General features: G+C 39.8%; 3 protein-coding genes across 7 annotated transcripts in view; 1 reads left to right on the forward strand and 2 right to left on the reverse strand.

Annotated features, from left to right (window-relative positions):
• Strn-Mlck (Stretchin-Mlck) overlaps positions 1 to 2,430 on the forward strand; it is a 47,404-nt gene extending 44,974 nt beyond the window's left edge. For 4 of the 5 annotated variants that reach the window (XM_032436410.2, XM_032436416.2, XM_070210476.1 and 1 more), the window contains 5 exons: positions 59 to 400; positions 473 to 574; positions 633 to 810; positions 901 to 1,633; positions 1,708 to 2,430. In XM_032436410.2, coding sequence (XP_032292301.1) covers positions 59 to 400; positions 473 to 574; positions 633 to 810; positions 901 to 1,633; positions 1,708 to 2,039 — 1,687 coding nt within the window. In that variant the 3' untranslated portion in view covers positions 2,040 to 2,430. The remainder of the gene's footprint in view (positions 1 to 58; positions 401 to 472; positions 575 to 632; positions 811 to 900; positions 1,634 to 1,707) is intronic. The other variant, XM_032436412.2, reaches the window with a different exon arrangement.
• On the reverse strand, positions 1,530 to 15,517 carry Cyp4aa1 (Probable cytochrome P450 4aa1). The gene is made up of 4 exons (XM_002050607.4): positions 15,323 to 15,517; positions 4,486 to 4,669; positions 4,020 to 4,403; positions 1,530 to 3,966 (listed from the first exon to the last, which is right to left on the reverse strand). The coding sequence occupies exons 1-4, from the start codon at positions 15,338 to 15,340 to the stop codon at positions 3,023 to 3,025; spliced, it is 1,530 nt and encodes a 509-aa protein (XP_002050643.2). The 5' UTR covers positions 15,341 to 15,517; the 3' UTR covers positions 1,530 to 3,022.
• On the reverse strand, positions 6,271 to 7,292 carry COX6AL (Cytochrome c oxidase subunit 6A-like). The gene is made up of 2 exons (XM_002050606.4): positions 6,850 to 7,292; positions 6,271 to 6,790 (listed from the first exon to the last, which is right to left on the reverse strand). The coding sequence occupies exon 1, from the start codon at positions 7,290 to 7,292 to the stop codon at positions 6,912 to 6,914; it is 381 nt and encodes a 126-aa protein (XP_002050642.2). The 3' UTR covers positions 6,271 to 6,790; positions 6,850 to 6,911.
• Positions 15,518 to 18,266: the final 2,749 nt, after the last annotated feature.

Consider the following 18,266-nt stretch of genomic DNA (forward strand, 5'->3'; position numbering starts at 1 on the left):
GTGAGTACCGTCAATTGTGTCTATATACCCATCCATTCATTGTACTTTCATTATATAGTATTACGGGCGGCGAACTGTTTGAGCGCGTTGTGGCGGATGACTTTACGCTGACCGAGCTGGACTGCATTCTGTTTTTGCGGCAGGTGTGCGAGGGTGTCGCCTATATGCATGGCCAGAGCGTGGTGCATCTGGACCTGAAGCCGGAGAACATTATGTGCCACACGCGCACCAGCCATCAGATTAAGATCATAGACTTTGGCTTGGCCCAGCGCCTGGACACCAAGGCGCCGGTGCGTGTGCTCTTCGGCACGCCCGAATTCATACCGCCGGAGATCATAAGCTACGAGCCAATTGACTTTAAGTCGGACATGTGGAGCGTCGGCGTCATATGCTACGTGCTGTAAGTGCACAACACAAATGGATAGCTATTTATTTGACTCAACTAAATTTCCAAATTCTTTTGTTATTGCAGCCTCTCGGGCCTGTCACCTTTTATGGGCGACACGGATGTGGAAACTTTTTCGAATATAACGCGTGCCGACTACGACTATGATGATGAGGCCTTCGATTGCGTGTACGTAGCCCTGATCAAGCTTTGTGTTAAACTAATTCCCAACTCGAACTGCTTACAGCTCACAAGAGGCCAAGGACTTTATCTCACAGCTGCTTGTGCACCGCAAGGAGTCGCGTCTGACTGCCCAGCAGTGCCTCGGGTCCAGATGGCTGTGCCAGCGCCACGACGAGAATCTCAGCAATAACAAAATCTGCACGGACAAGCTCAAGAAGTTTATCATACGACGCAAGTGGCAGGTCAGTCTTCACAGCTATGCCTACTAACTGCTGCTCCCACCTTGTTTTGTTTGTGTCTAACCAATGCTTCGCTTGCTTCCCGCTGCTTAGAAAACGGGCAATGCTATACGCGCCCTGGGTCGCATGGCTACGCTGTCCGCGTCACGTCGCAATTCGGCCATTGCCATGGGCGCCTGCAATAGTCCGCGTCCCTCCATTTCCGGCCTGAGCATGCTGAGTGCCGCCCATGTGAGCGGCACGCAAATGGCGTCCCTGAACGAGGAGGAGGATGATTTTAGCGGCGAGATGCCGCACGTGGACAAGCGGAAGACGACGGGCGTGCTGAGGCTGCGCGACAAGTCGCAGTGCAGCGAACGCAGTGATTCCGGCTATAGCGAGTGCTCCAATGGCAGCCTGGGCACACAGGAGACGCTGCTACTAACGCTGGCCAAGAACAAGCTGGAGCAAATAGCCAAAGCGAGCCAGGCAAGCGAGCCCGCGGACAATCCAGCAACGTTCGCAAGCAGCGTGCCGGCTTTGGAGCTGCCTGCCAAGGGTGAACCCATAATGCTGTCCGACTTTACCAATACGATTAAGATGCGCAAGAAATCCCTAGAAGACAGCTGCACGCGTGAGAAGCCAAAGCCGCATGCCACCAAGCCGATTTGCGAGTCCAAGCTGAAAGTGTCCCAACTCAAGCACAGGTTCCAGCAATCAAATGCCGCCGCTGCCGCTGCCGCCGCTGCTGCTACTGCTGCTGCTGCTGCTGCTTCCGCACATAAAAAGCCTGCCCCAGAGCCCAATCAAATCGCCAAGGTCGCGAGCACGGGCCGCATCAGTAAACGTAACAAATTTGCCTAAAACACAACGATCTTATACTCTGTATACTCACTATTCTCTCTTTCTCTATTCGCATAGCCGCTGGAGAGCCCGCGAACAGGTCAACTGTTGGCAGTAAAGCGAGACCAACACAAACCCAATCCATGCCCAGCTCTCCGCTGCCCCAGCGCGCCGCAACGCCAACGCGGCTGAGCAGTCGCGTCCGCGAGACAGCGGAGCGTCTTGCCCAACAGCACACGGTGGCCAGCGCACAGCGGCAGGCGCAGGTCAAGGGGAATGGAAACGGTCATGGATACGGACACGGACATGGGCATGGGAACGCGCACGCGAATGGGAATGGAAACGGGCACGAGTCACGTGCGCGCAGTCTCATCAATAGATTCAACGAAACGAAACATATCACGTCCTAGCTTTTATGTCGCTTAAAGCTGATTTACTTAATTCACTTTATTATTGCAAATATCATTAATTATTTTTTATTTTGTTTTGTGTTGTGTATGTAAAAAAAAACAAACCCAAGGAAAATCTGTACGAAACACTCGAATATATATACATACAAATATGTATAAGTATATATGGCTGCGAATGCGAACTAATTGTAATCCAAATCCGAATCCAAATGCACCCAACTTTATAGGCACTGGCACTGGCACAGGCACATCGCACTGCACTTAGGCTAGACAAAGGCTAAATAATTAAATTATTGTATCGATTTATATACATAATATCTATTTACCATACTAATTAAAGTTAATATAACGAAGCCAACGCTGTCAAGCTATAGGCAAGAATCCATCAAAACCCCCGACTCATTATTTAAGCGACAAAGGCCCTTATACTCTGTTCGCAGAGTGTTGAAAGAGTATATAGGTTTGTGGCGATATAACAAGCAAAGCCAATTGCACTAGCTTATTCTTAATATTTTCCCTTGTGACAATGAAAGCAAGAAGCATTGAAAGAAGTGCAGCATTTCCTTCAAAAAAGTTAGACAAGTCTAAGCATTGCTTCTCACTTCGCTTCTCTGACAAAGTGTTAATTCAGATATTTTTTGAAGTCAAGTAAAGCTGAGCTGAAGTAGCCGCGAGAAGCGTTGAGAGAAGCATGACAAGCTAATTGTTGCTTCTTTTGCAGCTTGGTCTTTGATTTTACTTATCGCTTCTCTTCTTGCTTCGACTCTCAACAGCATATCTGACATCTTAGATAATGACTAAAGCTAAGGGTAAATGGAGAAGCGTAGCGCACCTGGCTATGTTTCTCGCTTCTCGCTTTTTTCGCTTCTCACTGGGCTAAATGATGCGTCACATTTTGGGAATTTTATCAAAACTGCGCAACTTTCAGTGATGTCTCGGGCCGCAGCTGCCTTGGCCTCGTTTCCTACACTAATTGCCCTCCACTAGACTGCTTCTGGGTGTTGCTGGCGCGGCTTAAGCCGCACCCAGAGCCCGCCCGAGGCGCGTAGAGTTATGCGAAATGTGGCCTCGAATGTGGTCTTGCCGGGCACAGGCAAGAGCTGATAGCTGCGCAGCAGGCGGGACACAATTGTCTTGATCTCCAGTATGGCAAAGCGATTGCCGATGCAGTAGCGCGGTCCGGCGCTGAACGGTATGAAGGCATACGGATGCCGCTGCTCCACGTTGTCGGTGCTGAAGCGCTCCGGCTTGAACTTCTCCGGCTCGGGGTAGATGTGCGCCAGTCTATGTGTGGCATACGGGCAGATAAAGATATTGCTGCCCGCCGGCAATGTGTACGCGCCCAGACGCACCTCTTCGCCCAGCTTGCGGGCAATGAGCGGCACGCTGGGATACAGGCGCAAAGCCTCCTTGATGCACATCTCCAAGTAGCGCATCTCACGAAGGTCGCTCATCGTGGGCGCACGATTGCTGTAGTCGAAGATGCGCTCCAGCTCCTCGTGGCACTGCTCCTGCGAGTCCGCGTTCTGGGCGAGCAGGAAAATGGTGAAGGCAACGGCGGCGCCCACAGAGTCCTGGCCGGCTAGCATAAAGGTGCACGCCTCATTGACAATGTCCTCCTCACTGAAGTCCGGATTGCTCTCGGAGATCTCAATCATATAGTCCAGCAGGCACTTGCGCTCCACATTATTGTTGGCCGCATCAGCCATAATTTCGCGCCGGCGCTTGATCATCTGGCGCGTAAAATCATTGAGACGCTTCTTCTGATTCAGCTCGTCGCTGGCCAGCGAGGTCAGCTGATAGATGGCATCGAGCAGCAGCCAGGGCTGGGCGAAGCGGGCGGGCATCATCAGTTTGCCCTTGCGAAACGGCGAATCCTCCATCAGGCCGAGGCCCTTCTTCTTGATGGGCACGCCCAGCACAGCCTCTGCAAATAAATGGGATTAGGATTTGGTGTGGACCCACTCAGGCAAAGCTCACCATTCAGCACATCGATGACACAGTTGTTGACATATTTGGCTATGTTGATCTCGATGTCCAACGCCGAGGCATCCAGATGCTCGTTCAGCGACTGCGATGCATCCACGAACGTGTCTATGAACTTCTCCAACAGGCTCAGATGGAACGCCGGCTGGATGAGCTTGCGATGCGTGCTCCACTTGACTCCGCTGCTCGTGATCAGCCCGTTGCCCAAAAAGTTGTGCATGAGCCGATAGAAGAACACCTTGTTCGTGTGCTTCTTAGAGGAGAGTATCACCTGCAGATCCTCCGGCTGCAGCACCACAAAGAACGGAAAGAGCAGCACCCAAATCCGCACCAGCGAGCCGTACAGATCAAAGGCGCGCGCAGCGCGTTTGCGCATAACTGCAAAAGACAAAAGAGAGACCAGGGCGTATACGTAATAGGGATAGGGATATATCTTTAAGTTCAAGTTTTGAGCACTCACGATCCTTCTCGTTGATCAGCAGACAGTTGCCCAGAAAGGGCAGCGATGGCGGCCCGGACAGACGCAGCGACAGTAGCACTGACTTCAGATAGGATAGAAGCTGTGTGTAGAAGGCATAGATGCTCAGCGAGAGCACCAACAGGGCCAAAGCGCTGCACAGCTCCGATTTGGTGGCACGTTCCAGCTATATGTGAGGGGAGATAGAGGGTGGAGAGAGGGTATTTGGTTAGTCAACAATTTGTTTGCCCTTTGGGCAATTTAATCAAGTGCGTAAAATATATTTGCCCGAATCCCCCTTTGCCAATTGGCCCTTGAACGCACTTCAGCTTAATAGCATTTAGATACATATCTCACAGATACACATACATATACACACGGACACATATCTAATTAACTGGGAACGTCATTAGTGTGTGTTGTGAACCAGCTCGTGCCTTATGTCGTAAGTTTTTGTAAACACTCAGCCATCCACAAACGCCGAAATAATCGACGAAAGTGCCTGCCAAACGGTGTGAATTGCTTGGGACAACACGTCGTATGTGCATTTAATACACACGCACACACACTAGCACACTCACAGCGAATTTTGATTTCATATGCCCGCCTCTCACGATATTTCGGCAACAATTGATTGTGCCGACGCGCAAGGACGCCAGATCCAGATACAGATACAGATATAGATACACAGATACACAATATATAGATACAGATACACAGATTAAGATACACAGATAAAGATAAATAGCTACACAAATACAGTCACACAGATATAGATACACCGATAAAGATACATAGGCACAGATACAGATACACATAAATAGATACACAGATACAGATACAGATTCACAGATACAGATATACAGATACAGATACAGATACAGATACAGATACAGATACACATATACAGATACAGATACACAGACACAGATATAGAGCTAGAGTTACAGATACAGATACAGATACATTTGTATCTTCAGCTCTGATCTGGCACTTTCTGCAAGCTCAGGGCCAAGCTCGTTGACAAGAACAGCGCAGCGCCCATTCATAAGCCGAAACAAAATATTTTGATTAATGATGATCACCAAAACAGCCTCAGATCATGGGCGCACGTTTTGTTTTCGCCTTTTTCCCAGAGCGAGGCTTTGTTCGATTTGGGTTTTGGCCAAGTAAAAGCGTCAAGCAATTAAATACGAGCACTCGTATGTCAACTGTTTTGTGGTACGAGAAAAAACAAAAACATAAAAACCAAACCGAATTGCCCAGTAACTAAATGTAGTTCCGCTTCGAAGTGAGGCAAACAGAATACCCTACCAAACTATGCTTTAAAGGTATATAATATAATAAAAGCTTATAAGGAAATACCTAAGAGAGGAAAGGAGTAAGATGGCGAGGGAGAGCGAAAGAATGAGAGTATGAAAGCGAGCATGCGTATGAAAATCAATGTTTTATACACATTCAAATGCGTAGACAGTACTTTAAATTCATGAGAATCGCATAGAAAGGCGATGACGAAGGAAAAGAAAGGTCACATGATAAATCTTCAAATCTTTTAAATATCACTGTCAGATAAAGCAGCATTAAATAAAAAGCATTAATAATAAAGTCGCTGCGCATAACTTTCATGCATGAGAATCGCATAGAAAGGCGCAGGATGGAAGACTTTCAATTAAGCGTCTATTAAGATTTATTCTTAGACTAGGCAAGATTTTTCTGATATATTTTTTTTAAATGTTTTTCATTCGAGCCGAACAAATACCTTGTTAAGTTAAAAGTAAAGACCATTCATTACATGCACATCCGAGCACGCACATGCACAAACACACACACGCACACCACAAGCACAAGATTCAGGGTCAATTGCGCATTGTGGCCGTAAAAGTTTTGTATGAACATAATGTTGTATATGAATATACATATATGCATTACAAATTTTAAATAAAAATAAATAATTGTAAGTCGAGGTACAGGTGCAGCATGGCAAATTAGATGCGTACGATAATCAAATGCTATTTTTTTTTTTATTCGTGTGTGTGTGTGTGTAACTTTCCGAAAGCGAAAGTCGCCGTGCCACGCCCCAAATACTATAGGGGGGCAGACGAGTCGGAGGGCTGGGTGGTTGGATGAGTGGGGGAGTTGCCTAAAAGCCAACGTGTGTGTGTTTGTGTCTGTGCGCGTTTCGGTTCAGTTTTATTTTCGTTACATATCTTGCGAATGCAGTAATATACATTGGCATAGGTTAGTACTTCCGGTTATTGCTGGTTCTGCTCGATTCTGGAAACAGCTGATAAATGATAACAAAACGAACCTGAGAGCAGGACACGAATTAATTCGCTGGCTTGGCCTGAATCTGCACGAGCTGCTTACCCATAATCGAAACAATCGTAAATCCCCTTTAGAATATCCCTTGAGCTCCCGATCTGTGTGGCTTAGACCTCGTAGCCTTCGGTCAATGCATTTGCATTGGGATTGTGGAACAGGCTGCGCTCCCCATCGCCCCACGGGAAGCGTTTGTTGCGACGACGCAGATGCTCGTACTTGACAAACGGTTGGCGCGGCTGCTCCCCGGGCTTGGAACGATAGGCATTGATCATGCACAGGGCAATTGCCGGCGTGGCCACCAGGAATGTGACACGCTTCCATAGCATCGAGCCGCTGGCATTGCCGCCGATCAGGTTCAGATTGCGACCGACCTGGCTGAGCCCGGGGCGTATATAGCGTTCCCAAAACTGCGACATTCTTCTTGATTGTTTAGAATTTATACAAATTTTTGTTGCTTTCAGAATGAATATATGTATATATAGTGACATATCCATAGTCGCACCCACCCTTTAACATAACTTAGCACATAAGCATAAGCACAATTATAAACATTTCTAATATTGTAAACAAAGAGCCTGGTGATAACATCGACATTGGTCAAGATCAAACTGTCCCCCTTTGGTAGACATAAACAATTCACCCTAAATATCACGCCACTGTCAATGTTCCCATCAGAGTACTATCCCACGCATAATTGCTGACGCAGCTCAAACTTCACTCAATTTTGACTCAAACTCTCTCAAAGCGAAGTTTGCTAAGCGACCGCAACAGTTAGATAAATCAGTTCATATTCGGGAAGCAAATCTGAATGTACTCAACAAAAGTAGCCGTTAAGTGAAAATAATAAATTGAAATATATTTTTTTATAGTAACCTAACGTGTAAAACTTAATTGGCGCAGCCGGTAGGATACGTCGGGAAAAATTAAAGATCGCTAAAGGATAATTAATTCCCAGATCTAACGCACAATCGCGACCGAAAGTGTTGTCGGAGTGTAATAAAAATTTTCTCGAATACGTATCCGCACAAGAACCTTCGGGTCACTAGTAGCTTAATAATATTGACCCTTTGGGCAATAAAGCTACTACAGTTAATAACGACTGGCTTTGCATATCGTTTGATCCCTGCAATACGTTATTACTGAGTCTTTTTAAGACACACACACAAAAAAAAAAAAAAACATTTAACCAATAATCCATCACAAACTTTAACCTAAAATAAAAGTGCAAAATCAAAGAACAATAAAGTTCAAACCTACAAACTCAAAACTATTCAAAAAAAAAGTGTATTACACCAAGATGACAATGGAATTATCAGAACAACACCTCAACCAGGCCCTTTCACAACTTAGACAGGTGCCAAGCTTTGACGGATCAACGGATCAACTAAACGCCTTCATTAAAAGGGTAGATTACATCCTACACCTGTATCCAACCCGAGATGTTAGACAACATAGCATCTTATACGGAGCCATCGAATTGCAAGTCACAGGAGATGCTCAGAGAATATCACAAAGGACAGCAGCCAACACTTGGCAGGAGCTGAGAAACGCATTAATTGAAGAATACAAAGTGCAGACACCATTTGAAGAACTCCTTCGACGCTTATACAACACGAATTACCAAGGAAACGTCCGTAAGTTCATCGAGGAGCTCGAGAATAAATCTTTTGTTATATTAAATAAGTTAGCACTAGAAAATATACCTAGCAATACAACCCTTTATACAAATGCTATGAATAACACAATCAAAGATGTTATTACAAAAAAATTACCAGATAGGCTTTTCATGATGTTAGCCAGACACGACATTACGTCGACACAAAAACTAAAGCAAGTAGCTCAAAGAGAGGGATTATATGAAAATAGCGTTACTGAAAAACCTAAAAATAATAATGTTCAGGGAAATCCAAATAACAATCGTAGGAACATGGGAAATTATCAGCAAAATGCTAACCCAACCACCATTTCAAGTGGTTATTCCAACACGAATCAGAGTTATCACGCACAAAATAAACAGCACAATAAGTCCGAAGACAATCAGAAAGCTCACCACGAGTTCCAACAGAAATTAAGTCAAGGTAGATACCAAAATCCCTTAAACTACCAAAATCAGTCCCATTCACGCTTGAATGCACCAAACCCTCCGACTAAACGTCAAAGAGATAGTAACAGTGGGCAGATGAAAATGGATACATCCGAAAATTTTCATCAGCAAGCCTCGGAACAAACAGAAGAAATCCATTCATAAAATTGATTATGAATGACGAAGTTCTAAAATGTGTCATCGACACAGGTTCAACCATAAATCTAATGAAAACAAACCGCTTAAATTTTCCAGTTTACAACGAAACATTAAAGGTTCACACCATAAATGGTGTTATTGAATTAAAACAAAGTATACGATTAGGAGCAAGCAAAATTTGTCCGAGCAAACAAAAATTCTATATTCACGACTTCTCAGAGCATTATGATGTTCTGATTGGGAGAGAATACCTTGAGGCATGTCAAGCAAAAATAGACTATGCACAAGGATCCGTAACCTTAGGAGAATTTAACTTTTGTTTTAGATATAACGACGAAGAGGTCGAAGAGGACATGACCGCACAAGAGTGCCTTGATCCACCCTCAACAGAGGACAGACCATTTAACTTCGCTATTAATAATGAATTAATAGAAAACAATGAGTTTAGGCTAGAGCACCTAAACTCAGAAGAAAAAGAAAAAATAAAAAAAGTTTTACATGAATTTCGTGATATCCAGTACCATGAAGGTGACAATTTGACTTTCACTAGTACAATTAAACACAAAATTCTAACAAAACATGAGGACCCAATTTACAAGCGTCCATACAAATATCCTCAAATATACGATGAGGAAGTAAATAAACAAATAAGCGATATGATAAAACAAAATATCATACGTAAATCCAAATCCCCTTACTGCTCACCAGTAATAATCGTTCCAAAGAAAAACGATGCATCTGGAAAGCAAAAGTTCCGGTTAGTCATAGATTACCGCAATCTCAATGAACTAACTATTAATGATAAATACCCTATCCCGATCATGGATGAAATATTAGACAAACTTGGAAAATGTCAATATTTCACAACCATTGATCTAGCCAAAGGCTTCCACCAAATCCAAATGGATCCTGGTTCAATACCCAAGACCGCATTTTCGACTAAACATGGCCATTACGAGTACACTCGCATGCCATTTGGTCTTAAGAATGCACCTGCAACGTTCCAACGTTGTATGAACAATCTCTTAGAAGATTTAATTTTTAAGGATTGTCTGGTCTACTTAGACGACATTATTATTTTTTCCACTTCATTGGAGGAACACATTTTGTCGCTACAAAAGGTATTTAAGAAGCTTAGAGAAGCTAACTTAAAACTACAGTTGGATAAATGCGAGTTTATGAGAAAAGAAACTGAATTTCTCGGTCACATCATCACAACTGAGGGTATAAAACCAAATCCCAACAAGATACAAGCAATTGTCAAATTCCCAATTCCAAAAACCCCAAAAGAAATTAAATCATTTCTAGGATTATGTGGTTTCTATAGGAAATTTATACCAAATTTCGCTAATATAGTAAAACCATTAACACTTAAATTAAAAAAAGGAGCAAAAATCAATATAAAAGACAGAGACTACGAACTAGCGTTTGAAAAGCTAAAAGTACTCATAACATCCGACCCAATTTTAATATACCCTAACTTCGAAAAACCATTTTCATTAACTACAGACGCAAGTAATATGGCAATAGGGGCCGTCCTTTCGCAAGAGCATAAGCCTATATGCTATGCAAGTAGAACTCTCAACGAGCATGAGTTAAATTATTCAACGATTGAAAAAGAATTATTAGCAATCGTTTGGGCCACTAAATACTTTAGGTCCTATCTTTTTGGTCGACAATTTCAAATCCTTAGTGATCACAGACCACTCGTCTGGTTAAATAATATGAAAGAACCTAACATGAAATTACAAAGGTGGAAGATCAAGCTAAATGAGTTTGATTTCCAAATTAAATACGTCCCAGGAAAAGAAAATTATGTGGCAGATGCTCTGTCCAGAATTCAATTAAACGAAAACTTCTTAGGCGAAGATACAATTAGCACAAGAGCAACAATACATAGTGCTCAAGAAGACAACAGTAACCATTTACAAATCACAGAAAGACCACTTAATTATTACAATCGACAAATAGAATTTGAAAAAGGAACCGAGAACGAAACAAAAGTTACGAATTACTTTCACAAAACCAACATAAAAATTACGTACAAAGACATGACTAATACGCATGCCAAAGAATTAATAAAAGAATACTTATGCACAAAGAAAAGTGTGCTATACTTCCACAACGAAGCAGATTTTCCAATTTTTCAAGAAGCCTACTTAGAAATAATAAGTCCGAATAATTCAACAAAGGCAATGAAAACTAGTACAAAATTAATAGACCTTCAAACATACGCAGAATTCAAAGAATTAATATTAAAAAAGCACAAAGAATTATTACATCCAGGAATTGAAAAAACTATCAATTGGTTCAAAGAAACCCACTATTTCCCAGATTATCAAAATTTAATTCAAAATCTAATAAATGAATGTGAGATTTGCAACATCGCAAAAACAGAACACAGAGATACAAAATTAACTTTCGAAATAACTCCGGAAATCGCTAATATCCGAGAAAAATATGTAATGGATTTTTACATAGTAGGAGATAAACAATTTTTATCTTGCATTGATATCTATTCAAAATTTGCATCATTAATAGAAATAAAAAGTAGAGACTGGCTAGAAACCAAACGAGCTATATTACAAGTGTTCAACCAAATGGGTAAACCCATCGAAATAAAGGCAGACAAAGACTCAGCTTTTATGTGCACAGCTTTACAATTATGGTTAAAATCAGAAGCAGTAAATATTAATATAACCACTAGTAAAAACGGTATATCCGACGTAGAACGATTTCATAAGACAGTTAACGAAAAACTAAGAATCATTAACAGCGACTCAGACGTCGAAAATAAACTTACAAAATTTGAAACTATACTCTACACGTACAATCATAAAACAAAGCACAAAACGACTAACAGAACACCAGCGGACATATTCATATATGCAGGTACACCAGAGTATGACACTCAAGCTAATAAAGAAAAACTAATAAATAACCTCAACAAAAAACGAACAAATTATGAAATTGACACTAGATACAAACACTCACCGTTAGTTAAATCAAAGACGACAACCCCGTTCAAGAAAACAGGAGAACTAAGACAAATCGACGACAAACATTTTGAGGAAACTAACAGAGGCAGGAAAATAACACATTACAAAACCAAATTTAAAAAGAAAAAGAAGACTAATCAAAGCAAATATAACAATTACAGGTCAACAACAGACAGCGATCAAAACATACAAGCACCAGCTTAAATTAATTATTATAATATTACTATCAATAACTGTAAACCATATAAATGCACAGAGTATTGAAATTAATCCTATCAAAGCCCATAACGGATATCTCATATTTAAAACAGGAACCATAGACATTCCGACAGATTACGAATTCCACTGTTTAACGGTTAATATAACAAAAACCGAAGAAACTTTTAACAATTTAATTGAACAAAGTAAAGAATTCAATAACCTTATACAAATCGAATACCTAGTAGAAAAATTAAACAGAGAAATAAACGGCTTAAAAATAGCCAAACGCAGCAAAAGAGGTTTAGTTAACATAGTAGGAACAGCATATAAATACTTATTTGGAACATTAGATCAAGAAGACAAAGCAGAAATTGAACAAAAAATAAGCAACTTAGCAGAAAACAGCGTCCAGGTTAACGAATTAAATTACATAATAGAAGCTATAAACAAAGGAATAGAAATCATGAACGAACTAGATCAAGAGAAACAAAAAGGAAAGAAATTAGATATCCTTATATTTAACTTACAACACTTTACAGAATATATAGAAGACATTGAGATGGGAATGCAGCTCACAAGATTAGGAATTTTTAACCCAAAATTACTAAAACATGACTATTTGTTGCATGTTAATTCTGAGAAATTGTTGAATACAAAAACTTCCACTTGGTTTAAATCAGATACAAACGAAATACTTATAATATCCCATATTCCTCGAGAAATAATAAAAAGCCCGGTATTCGAAATAATTCCATACCCGGATGAAAATAATAATATTTTGACAGAAATAGCTCATGAAAAATATTTTACCCAAGATAAAAAAGTTTATAGCAGAGAAACAAAAAAATTAATTAATAATGAATGTTTAACAGGAATTTTAAACCAAATAACATCAGAATGTAGTTATACTAAAATTTTGCAAAATTTTCAAATCAACTACATAGAACCAAATATAATTTTAACTTGGAATTTACCAAAAACTATATTAAACCATAATTGTATAAATAACGAAATAACAATAGAAGGAGACAATATAATAAAAATCTTTAATTGTTCATTGCAAATTAATGAAATTTCAATTTCAAACAATATGTTAGATTATACTCAAAGCATTTACGTAAGCAATGATGTTATAAAATTAGAACCACTTTCGTTTGTACAAACGAAACAAATTATAAATGCACATACAAAATTTAACAATGTATTCCAGATAATTACAATAACCATATTTGTAATCATATTAATAAGTTTAACACTGTATTTGACATATAAGTTCAAAAGCATACCTAAGAAATTAATTATAAAATATAAAAAACCCAAAGTAGAAGAAACACCTACAATAATAGGAGATATACCAATTCTAAAAGAAGAAAATGTTACACTATATCCAAACTTAAACACCTGAGGACAGGCACTTTTCTAATGGTTGGGGGAGTGACATATCCATAGTCGCACCCACCCTTTAACATAACTTAGCACATAAGCATAAGCACAATTATAAACATTTCTAATATTGTAAACAAAGAGCCTGGTGATAACATCGACATTGGTCAAGATCAAACTGTCCCCCTTTGGTAGACATAAACAATTCACCCTAAATATCACGCCACTGTCAATGTTCCCATCAGAGTACTATCCCACGCATAATTGCTGACGCAGCTCAAACTTCACTCAATTTTGACTCAAACTCTCTCAAAGCGAAGTTTGCTAAGCGACCGCAACAGTTAGATAAATCAGTTCATATTCGGGAAGCAAATCTGAATGTACTCAACAAAAGTAGCCGTTAAGTGAAAATAATAAATTGAAATATATTTTTTTATAGTAACCTAACGTGTAAAACTTAATTATATATATATAGATATATAGATATATTTGTTGCCCAGCTCGAAATGTGTTTGCCAGCTGGGATTGATATTAAAAAATGTCTAAGCTACAGAGAAGGAAATTCATAAAACAACTCGATTGATTTTTGAATTTTTGTTCGACAGGGCTGGGTATCTATCAAATGACCCACCCACACAGCCTCAGGCAATTAGGAACTTTCAAGGGAAACACTCCACCTGATCCAACAACGTGGCCACAGACGCCGCTGAAGCGCGGCTTCCGCTCTGCCCAACTATATCCCATCTATCGAACGTTAATCATATATCATAAGTCAGGCGAATTCGTGGCTAACTGGCGTATTTACACAAAACTTCACACCTGCTCACTAATAAATGTACATGATTATTTCCCACTAATTCTATAAATTATCATCGTCAGCGTCTTTTGCTGCTCACACGCCCAAAAAAAAAAAACGGAGCCCCGACCCTCCACAGTTTCTTGAAGCCAGGCCAACCAATAGAAAAAAAAGAAGAGGTTTATAACAATAATGAGATATCTGTTAAGTTTGATATCGCGGAAATATCACACTCTCCGTATTTGAAGTAACCACAAATAAATTCAGGTTTTGTGTCAACTGCATAAAGACGCATTGCATAATATTAAATGGAAGTCTTCAAATTTTGTGGGTTTTTCAATATATATACAAATCGCACATGTTTCCGATTCTATTTAACCTCACACACTCTCTCTCTCTCTCTATCTCTTTCTTACGTTACCCAAAAACCTATTAAGCCTCGCTCTCTCAGACATTCTGTCTCTCTTTCTCTGCCTTTCTTACCCTACTTAGAATCTAGGCTCTTATTTCTTCAAAGATTATAGAATTTTTCCAGAAATATCTCATATTTGACTATTTCAATTCTCAAATTTCATTTGTTTTCCCAAAATCGTATAATAAAATATCCATTAAAGTCCAAATTTCTTGCTAATGTTTTCCTTCTGATTTCTTAAGGCTGGGCGAATTTTTCGCTTTAATTAAATATTTAAATATTTAAATAATTTTCTATATACCTTATAATTTTCAAATTATTTTATTATATTTTATATATTTTATTTTATTATATTTTATTATATTCATTTATTTTATATAGATAAAGTACTTTCATGCACTATCCCACTTTCGATCTCTTTAACTTCGGGTTCCATTTCGATTTCTCACAAATTGAATCCTTTTGGATTTTTCACTTTTACTCACCACTTTTTCCACAAGCATATTCCTCGGCTATGTTTGTCTTTTAAAACTCAATTTATGCTCTTGAAATTCTCACCAATTTCTCACAGTTTATCGAATATACATATGTGTATATATATATAAATAAAATATTTTTGATAGAACCTTACGGAATTGTCCTTAAAATCGACAACAGGTTTTTTCTCTTGTTCAATTCACGCACGCCGACAGTTGAGTTTCAAATGGTGGATTTCGGGCCGGGCAACGTCTATTTATAAGCAAAATGTTCGACGATAAAAAAAAAAAAAAACAAAACAAAACAAAACTAAATAAATGAAACGAAAATCGCTACGTGAGACGTTGCCTTCGGAGATGAAGAAAAAGCCAGGCCAGTTCCAGCAGCTACTCAAGTCGAATTATGGGCGACAACAAGCATATATACTATATACTATATATATATGTGAGAGCTAAATGAAGTGCTAAGTAACCAGAACTAGGAGTAGACCCAAAGTGAAATATGCTCAGGCATATATTATTTGTAGGCCTGAATTTTAGGCACATCATTTAGTCTGATAATCTGTTGCCAGGCTCTCGACCAAGCTCTTCAACTGGGCTCAAAACGTTGCTCCAGTTACTTGAAGTGCTTAAAGCATGCTACTATCGGTATTTTTTATTTATTTATTTATTGATTTAAAGTGCAATCCAGTCTCCACTCGGGCCCCGAGCAATGCCCTAATGCCCCTTTTTTTCACCCGCCCGGTTCCGACCTCCTCAAATAACTAGCTAATTGCATAAATTTAATTGACAATGTTAATGCATAGAACTTAGTTAAAAGTTGACTGCATAATGAACAACAATATTCGGGAAGAAGCTAACAAATATTATCATCAACATTTCCGTGAAATTTCAATATGTTGACACAATAAATCGTGTTTATTTGAACATTCAAATTGGGCATTTATGAGCCGAGCATTGAATACTTTTAGGCTGACAGCTGCATTCGGAATATGTAGGGTATTTTGCGGCGGACATTGATATAGTAAAGTATTTCAAAATAAGAGCAAGTCAAAAACAAGCTCAAGAATCGTTTCCCGAACCACATAACTATTTAGCTTAATATTACGAGTCCAAAAAAGGGAAAATCCTTTCTTTCAATTCGTTTTACAGTAACAATATGGTATATATCTTTCCGAACTTTTTTTATTGCAAGATTTAGCCCGAGTTTCGCATATGAAAATATCTACGAATTACAATATTTTCAGTGCAACGGGCAATGATATATAAAAATTAAAAAAAAAGCTTCTTAAGCATATATCACGTATATATTAAACGTGTCACGGGCAAAGCCGGAGTATACCCGCTATTATCCTTTATAGACAAAGGTCGAAATTTCCCAACCGCATAACTCGGTCAAAACTCATCTGATTCTCATAAGGTTTGACTTTTAGTTAATGGTTTGACCCCTAGATCAATGTGGCATCTAAATCTGAGTATCCTATTCTTGGTCAAAATTCATGTGTAAATGGTGCCCTCAAATATCCTATATAGACAGACATAGGTCATGCATCCATGCGTACACGTATAAATACAGGTCCGAATACCTACACATATATACATGCATGTATGTTTGCATTTTTGCATATTTAAATATATGCATGCATAGATGTATATATGTTTGTGTGCATATATGCATTTTTGTATGCACATAACTTCGCCGTCGATCTTGGCGGATTCTACGCACCTCCCCGACTAGCCCCTCCCTTTTTGGCCCCTTTCGGGCTTTATTTGGCCGAGATATAGCCATTTAAAGTTTTCGGGGTAGTTATGTCGTTTTGAAGCGACATAACTCCGCCGATCTAAAAAAATCATGGAGATATGACGTTTCAAAGCGACATAACTTCGCCGTCGATCTTGGCGGATTCTACGGACCTCCCCGAGTAGCCCCTCCCTTTTTGGCCCCTATCGGGCTTTATTTGGCCGAGATATAGCCATTTAAAGTTTTCGGGGTAGTTATGTCGTTTTGAAGCGACATAACTTCGCCGTCGATCTTGGCGGATTCTACGGACCTCCCCGACTGCATACATATGCAAATATGCATAAGAGGTACGTGTACGCGGCATGCATACATGCATTAGTGCGTACATGCATAAATGTATGCATGCGTGCATGCGTGCATGCATGCATACGTGCATACATGCATACATACATACATACACACATGCATACATGCATGCATGCATACATACATACATACATACATACATACATACATACATACATACATACATACATACATACATACATACATACATACATACATACATACATACATACATACATACATACATACATACATACATACATACATACATACATACATACATACATACATACATACATACATACATACATACATACATACATACATACATACATACATCTACATACATATCTACATCTACATACATATCTACATCTACATACATACATCTACATACATACATCTAAATACATATCTACTTACCCGGTCCGCCTCCGTCTGCTGCACCGCCTCCAGCTGCTCCTCCACCGGCCGTTGGTGCCAACGTCTGCTGCCTTGTAGAAATTCAGCAGGGCCTACATGAATTTTTGAGAATCGAGGAGGACAGCACTTGGTAAAAGTTCGTTATATTTAAATTTGCAGCACAGCGAGAAATAACAAACATGCCTGCATACATATATACATACATAGATGCATACATACATGCATGCAGACACTTACACACACACGCCCACACACACACACACACACATACATGCATATATACAGACGCACACACATATATATAATACTTAAATGCATTCGCACAAAATAATTGATTATATATATAAAAAGCGAAGTTGTGAACCAAAACCAAGAGTCCAAGGATGCTAAAAACCAGCTTCGAACCAAATAGACTCGACTTATACCAGAAATCGAACCTGCAAG

Source organism: Drosophila virilis, chromosome 5 (genome assembly GCF_030788295.1).
Source record: "Drosophila virilis strain 15010-1051.87 chromosome 5, Dvir_AGI_RSII-ME, whole genome shotgun sequence".
NCBI classification, from domain to species: domain Eukaryota; kingdom Metazoa; phylum Arthropoda; class Insecta; order Diptera; family Drosophilidae; genus Drosophila; species Drosophila virilis.